This window comes from Eupeodes corollae, chromosome 1, assembly GCF_945859685.1.
Source record: "Eupeodes corollae chromosome 1, idEupCoro1.1, whole genome shotgun sequence".
NCBI lineage: Eukaryota > Metazoa > Arthropoda > Insecta > Diptera > Syrphidae > Eupeodes > Eupeodes corollae.
The window spans coordinates 72,951,928-72,959,322 of record NC_079147.1 but is presented as its reverse complement, the minus strand read 5'-3'; the positions used below and the strand labels follow the sequence as shown (position 1 = coordinate 72,959,322).

General features: G+C 41.7%; 2 protein-coding genes across 2 annotated transcripts; both read right to left on the bottom strand.

Moving 5' to 3' along the window:
* Positions 1-1,781: 1,781 nt before the first annotated feature.
* Positions 1,782-5,432, bottom strand: LOC129940343 (uncharacterized). The gene is made up of 2 exons (XM_056048654.1): positions 4,127-5,432; positions 1,782-4,081 (listed from the first exon to the last, which is right to left on the bottom strand). The coding sequence occupies exons 1-2, from the start codon at positions 5,430-5,432 to the stop codon at positions 1,782-1,784; spliced, it is 3,606 nt and encodes a 1,201-aa protein (XP_055904629.1).
* A 204-nt stretch (positions 5,433-5,636) lies between these two features.
* Positions 5,637-6,926, bottom strand: LOC129940333 (uncharacterized). Its single transcript, XM_056048642.1, has 2 exons — positions 5,846-6,926; positions 5,637-5,800 (listed from the first exon to the last, which is right to left on the bottom strand). The coding sequence occupies exons 1-2, from the start codon at positions 6,924-6,926 to the stop codon at positions 5,637-5,639; spliced, it is 1,245 nt and encodes a 414-aa protein (XP_055904617.1).
* Positions 6,927-7,395: the final 469 nt, after the last annotated feature.

The window sequence follows — 7,395 nt, the reverse complement described above, 5'->3', positions numbered from 1 at the left end:
TATGTTTAGGATTGTTAAAGGAATGACGAAGACGCAATCTTCTCTCTTTGTGGGCATTTGATACGGAATGAAAATACATCATGGACAAATAGTACACATTGAACAGAATGCCTTTTTTGCAAAGAATCAAGTTCAATCAAAGCACATCTTGACGGATATGAAGGAGTATCAATTCTCCATTTCAGTTGCCTAACAACAAATCTTGTGAAAGCCTTTTGAACTCTTTCAATACGAGTTATCCCAATGAAAGTAGAAGGACACCAAACAATTGAGCAATACGCAAGGACCGGACGAACTAATGAGATGTACACTGATTTCAGGCCATAAGGGTTAGAAAACTCGTTGCAGTTTCGCTTGACAAAACCAAGCATTGAATTAGTCCTTGCAATTACATAATCTATATGTAACGGAAAAGACAAGTTCGGATCAAAAATGACTCCAAGATCACGAAAATCAGATAAAATACGATGTGCCGTAAACACATTACACTTTGTGATATTTAATGGAAGGATATTCCTATCACACCAATCAGATAAAACATTTTAATCATTTTGAAGATTTTGCTGATCAATTCTATTTTTGATACAAAGAAAAATTTTCATGTCATAAGCATACATCAAACAAGATGCATTTTAAGAAGAGAGGGGATATCATTAACGAATATATTGAAAAGAAGTGGTCCCAGATTGCTACCTTGGGAACTCCTGATGAAGCTTGTATGATATTAGAGAAGAATTTCCCCAATTTCACACACTGTGTTCTTTTATAAAGGTAGCTTGAAATCCGTTTCAGAAGCAATCCATGAATGCCAAAAGCTCGAAGTTTAGCTAGAAGAATTTCATGACAAATAGAATCAAATACTTTTATAAAGTCTGTGTAGATAGTATCTACCTGATAACCAGATTCTAAGGAATCGACGACATATTTACAATAAAGCATAAGATTTGTTGATAGACTTGCCTGACATAAACCCATGTTGTTCAACGCAAATATGCTCTTTTATACTAAAATACAAACGATCTTTTACTATGAGGTCAAATAATTTAGGTATTGCAGAGAGCTTAGTTATAGCGCGGTAATTTGTTACAAGATTTCTTGGACCAGCTTTGTAAAAAGGACTTATATATGAGAACTTCCACTCATCAAGAAATACACCAGTACAGAGAGATTTATTAAAAATTATTAGTAGTGGGAACACTAATGTGAATTGACATTGCTTCAGAACCAGAGATGGAATTCCATCTGGACCAGGATTTGAGCTAAATTTTTATTTTGAGATACGATTAAGAATGTCCGACTCAAAGAGATGATGTTTTGAGATATTAGAATTGTTAATGCATACATTTTCTGTTTGATGAAGCTTTAATTCAGAATATTGAACATAAACCGACTTAAAAAATTTTGAGAAAAGTTCACATGAACTCTGTAAATCAGAAGAAATACTACCATCAAATTCCATATTTTCTTGAAGAGCTACAGAACGTTTCTTTCCATTTAAGAAAGTCCAAAAGGCTTTGGAATCCGAAGATGTTTTGTATTGTGCTTTATTTTCGTTGTCGCCTCGTTAACAACATTCGATATAATGAGAAAAAGTAAAAATGACAACACCTTTTATGTGAAGATTTATTTGTTGTCTTCTTTTCGTAACATACCGGCCTCCTCTGAAACACCGGTTTCTGAATTTTCCTCTGTGAGAAGTATGCAGATTTTTTGTATTGGCCGTTGTTTTGTAAAAGTTCGACCCGTTGCCTTGTCATAATGTTGAGTCGTTACTACACGAACTAACTGATCTTCACCTCCACAGTAACTCGACCAAGACACCAATGTGTCGGTGGTAAATTATCTTGCTTAATTGCCACAATATCACCGACTTTAATGTTTTCTTCTGCCTTGCGCCACTTGCTTCTTTGTTGTAGGGTTGTTAGGTATTCCTGGTGCCAACGTTGCCATATATCTTCAGTCCATCTTCGAACTAAATTCCATTCCTTAATGCGATTCAATGGTAAATTCATGACTGTGGGTTCAGGTAGAGCGATAATTGGACCACCCGTAAGAAAATCGCCTGGTGTTAATGCTAGCTTGTCGTCTGGATCATCATACAAAGCCACCAATGGCCTAGAGTTCAAGCAAGCCTCAATTCGGATGAGCAAAGTATTAAATTGTTCATAGCTCATAGTTTGACTGCCAACTACTCGTACAATATGCCTTTTTGCTGACTTCACAGCTGCCTCCCATATGCCACCTTGATGGGGGGCTGATGGTGGTATGAAATGCCACGTTGTACCACGATGCGTCAATTGTTCCTTCACATGCTCGCAGTGCCATGCCTCTAAGTCCTCTTTCATACGACGATTTGCACCCTGGAAATTTGTGCCATTGTCTGAATGGAGTTGTTCACACGGCCCTCGTCTGCTTGTGAATCTTGCAAATGCGTTTAAAAATGCCTCAGTTGACAAGTCGGTCGCTAGTTCAATATGAACCGCTTTAGTCGCTAAACATACAAAAATAACAACGTACGTTTTAGTTATAGTCCTTGATCGTTTTGCGCCTAGACGTAGCAGGAATGGACCACAATAATCTACGCCTGTGATGAAAAATGGACGATGTCGAGTAATACGATACTTTGGTAGATCACCCGTTCGCTGCCTTGCTACCTTGCCTCGTTGTAAGCGACATGTGACACATTTGTGAATGTATGATTTTACAAGTGCCCGGCCTCCTATGATCCAATGCGTTTGTCGAATGATCTGCAACATTAATTGCACACCACCATGTAAAGTTGTGCGATGTACTTCAGCCACAATCATATATGCTAGTTTGCCTTCTCTCGATAGGATAATTGGAAACCTTTGATTCGCATCCAATGTCGACCGTTTGATCCGGCCTCCAACTCGCAAAATGTTGCCTTCATCGATAAATGGATTCAATGAACTGAGTGTGCTGGAGCCTGGTAAGTTCTTCGCCTGATTGCATGATTCTATATCACGTTTGAACCATTGCCTTTGATCTAACCGTGTTAATACTTGCATTGCCTGATGTAATCGTTCCACACTGCATATTTCGGAACCGTATGTTACTCGCTTCTTGCTGCCAGCATAAAGTGCGTAAAGAATGTGAGCCATAATCCGTTTTATCTTCGTGAGGGAATTCGTTCGATCCAGGAAATTGATCGCGAGACCATCTCGTCGTCGCGTCATGAGCAAGCCCATATTCTCAATGCGTGTATAAGTCACAACCGGTAACCTCTCTTCCTGCCGTAAGTTTTGAAGATCATCTTGTGAGCATAACGGTTTACTTGCCGTATTGTATAGATTGCCTTGTTGAAGAAAACCAGGGCCCGTCCACCAGAGTGTATGAGCTTGTATCTGCGAAGGTGTTAATCCTCGACTAGCACAATCTGCTGGGTTATGTGCCGTAGGAATATGATGCCATGCAGACGGGTCACTATTCTGTTGTACGTAACTCACCTTGTTCGCTACGTATGGTTTGAATCTGACTGGGAGTTGTCGTAGCCATGCCAAAACGATTGTTGAATCGGTCCACAGAAAATATTCCACATTCATCATTTCCATCGCCTCTCGTACCGTGTTTATTGTTGTCACCAATAATTGAGCACCACAAAGCTCGAGCCTAGGAATTGAGATCGTCTTCACCGGGGCAACTCGGGTCTTGGATGCGAGCAACCGGACTGTCACCTGGCCAAACTCATCGATGGTGCGCACATAGATAGCTGCCGCATATGCGCATTGCGATGCATCACAGAAACCGTGCAGAGTTGTTTGCTGCCCTGGATGCATTCCAATGTGTCGTGGAATTGCCAGATTTACCAATTGGAACAAGTCATGCCGAAAAACTGACCACTCTTGGAGGAGCTCATTTGGAATCTCTTCGTCCCAACCAACGCCTGCCAACCATAGCCTCTGCATAAATATTTTTGCTTTAATGACAACTGGTGCTAACAATCCCGTCGGGTCATAGAGCTTCGCAATGTCGCTAAGACACGTTCGTTTTGTGCGTGTCGTAGCCTCGTCTAAAGTGATGTCGAATGACAACTTGTCAAACTCACTATCCCATTGCAAGCCTAAAATAGAGGATTCTTTTGGGTTAATTATTAATGGGTTCTTACCTGAGTCGCTTTGGCCAATGATTGCTTGAACGACTGCTTTGTTGTTACATTGCCACTTTCGAAGATGCATGTGGCCTTGTTGTAGAACATGATCTACATTTTTCGATCGACGAATTGCGATCGCTGGGGTGGGAGCACTTGAAAGGTAGTCATCCACATAAAAATCTTTCTCGATGCTATGCCTTGCTTCATTCGCCTCTGCTTCTTGTTTAATAATGGAGTAGTTGTCTCGAGCACATTGGTGTAGAGTGCGCACAGCCAAGTAAGGTCCAGAGCGGGTGCCATATGTCACCGTCGTCAATCGATAAGTGTTGAGTTGATCATTCGGATTTTCTCGCCATAATATGAGCTGCCACTTTTGTTGATTTGGATGCACCAAAACTTGACGGAACATCTTCTCGATGTCCGCCACCACTGCCACACGATATAGCCTGAATCGTAGAATGATGTTAGCCAATTTGTCCTGTATTACAGGACCGATGTGTTGCGTGTCGTTGAGGGACACACCGTTGTCTGATTTAGCCGAAGCATTAAACACAACTCGAAATTTAGATGTGACTGCATGATGAGGAATGTAGTATGACGGAGTACCTTCGCCCACTTCGCCTTCGTATAATGCCATATGATTCCATGCCTCATACTCACGCATAAATTGTACGTATTTTGCCAATAGATCGGGATCAGAATGTAGTCGCCTCTCGTTTCGATAGAACTGCTGCATTGCCATTCGACGTGAGTCACCAAGTGTCGGTTCTTCCTTCAAAAAGGGTATGCTGACTACATACCGGCCATCGTCTTGTCGATGAACTGTTGCTTCATAATGCTGCTCGCATTCATCTGTGTGAGTGTCGACTTTTGACAAAGTTGGTTCTTCTAACAGCCAGAAACGTGTAAGAGCCTCCTCCAGATTTTCGTTTCCTCGGACATGCATACTTTGTGCCAAGTTACAATGTATTAAGTCCACTGGTCCAGAAACTACCCAACCAAGATGTGTATTCTGCGCATGAGGTTGATTTGCTTCGCCATTTATAAGTCCATCTTTGATTATTAAGCCCCAGACGTCAGCTCCAATCAACAAGTCGATCTCACCTGGACTACCGAAATTTGGATCTGCTAGAGATAATCCTTGTAAATGTCGCCATCGATCGATGCCTATACGATGAGTAGGCAAATCTACTGTAATTTTTGTCAACACGAAAGCATTGACTTGAATCGAAAAATCTGCCTCGTGCGTTGACTTCAGCTGTAATATTGCTACACCTCGTGTTGTTGGGCCTTGCACATCACCTGCACCAGCGATAACCATGTCGAATTTTTGCCTTTTTATTCGTAGCCTTTGCATACATCTTTCTGTAATGAACGTTATTTGGGAGCCTGTATCGCATAGTGCGCGTGCCGTTATGGGATTGCCTTGAAGATCGGGTATGACTGCGATTGCTGTTGCCAATAGAGTAGTGTGACCATTGTATACGAAAGATGCAACAGCCGGAGCCTTCTCTGCCGCATCGAGTCATGCTAAAGTCTGCGGTGGAGATGCCACCGTAGAAGCACCAACCGTTGGAGTCTTATTGGATAACGACTGATTTGATGTCACAGTGCGACAAAGAATTGTGTGATGCATACCCTGGCATTTTCCACATCGATGTTTAGAAAGACACACTCGCGTCGCATGACCTGGAGTGAGACAATTGTAACAAAGATTAGAATCTTTAATCTTACCAAAACGTTCTGCTGCTGAAAGCGCCTCCAAATTCGGACAGCGTCCGATGTAATGATCACCATTGCAATAGTAACAATGACCATGACCTGCAGATGGCAAATTAGTTCGTGTCAGCCTTGAAGCACCACCCGAGCCTGTGCTCACATGCGCCTTAGGAGTTGATGATAATCGTTTGTTGACGCTATTGCCTGAATTATACGTTCTATCATTCATAGCGCTTCCCATATCGTCGAGACCTCGTGCTCTGCCTTCGATGAATACTAGTAACTCTGCCAATTTGGGAAGTTCAGTTCCTTTCAATTGCATTTCCCAATGTATAATCGTTGCTCTTGGAAGTTTTGAAGCTAGAATGTAGACTAGAATATCATCCCATGTCTCGACAGGCCGTTTCATAGCTGCCAATGAACGCGTGGTCTCGTTCGTTATGTCCACCACTCGACGCAAGCCTGTATTTGTCTCCTTCTCAATAGAGTCCATATTGAGGAATATACTCAAATGGGCGGACACAATCAGACGATCGTTGTCATACCGAGCCTTCAACGTCTGCCATGCCGATTCGTAATTGTCATCGGTAGTTAGAAAACCAGCTACCACCTGAGCAGCTGAGCCCTTTAGTGCTCTCATCAGCCTCGTATATTTGGCAGCTGTCGAAAGGTGCTCTTTTGAGTGGACCATAGCCTCAAACATGTCTCGGAACGCAATCCATTTATTGAATTCGCCATTAAATTCTGGGATAACAATTTTTTCCAGACGCAAATCATTCAGGTCACCTTGTTGAACGTGAACCGAGCGCACCACACTGGCTTCAGATGCCTGCTGCTCCTGCACAGCCAAATCAATTGCAGCTGTCAGCATGGCTTTCACCTTTGTATATTTGTCCTCGACCTCTTCGAACAGAGTGGAGTGCGCTTCCATCTCTGTTTCCTTTGCACTACCCACCAACAAAAAATGACTCCCTAAATTGTCCAAAGTAGCACGCTTCATAGCTAGATCTAGCTCTGCCAACTCTCCAGCTTCCAATTTCTTCACAAGCTTCGAAATAGATGTAGCAGCACTCGATCGCAACTTTAATTCAGCCATCGTCTCTTTAAATTATATTATTTTTATTAATTTTTTCTAATAATAATTATATTATTTTATTTTAAACAAAGTTTTATTTTTCGTCCACTCGCAAATTTAAACGTTTTCTTTCTGTCCTTCTTCTCGTATGATTTTTCTCAGACGCAAATTGCAACCAAAAAAAAACATCACCGTTCTCCTAGTTATTGCATTCTGTAGGGGAACTATGCACCGTATTCGTTACCTGCCAAGTTTATGTAGGTACATATGAACCGTACGCGCACAACACAGAGAAACACAGTTTGCCTTATGTACTTCTTCTCGTATGATTTTACTTGGGAGCAAATAAACCGTACGCGCACAACCGTTTGATTATACAACATTCGATGTACCCCTCTTTTTTTTTACATAGAACTTCGTAAGTTTCGATTTTTTTTCAACCACTGTTGACTATATTCCTCACAGGAGGCACCAAAATGTTTTGTATTGT

Bases quoted from the DNA above. Each gene is read 5' to 3' on its own strand.
- LOC129940333 (XM_056048642.1), bottom strand. From the start codon at position 6,926: ATGGCTGAATTAAAGTTGCGATCGAGTGCTGCTACATCTATTTCGAAG. The intron at 5,801-5,845 runs GTAAGATTAAAG...GTCTCACTCCAG, and splicing joins TTCAGCAGCAGAACGTTTTG to GTCATGCGACGCGAGTGTGT.
- LOC129940343 (XM_056048654.1), bottom strand. From the start codon at position 5,432: ATGGTTATCGCTGGTGCAGGTGATGTGCAAGGCCCAACAACACGAGGT. The intron at 4,082-4,126 runs GTAAGAACCCAT...CCTCTATTTTAG, and splicing joins CATTGGCCAAAGCGACTCAG to GCTTGCAATGGGATAGTGAG.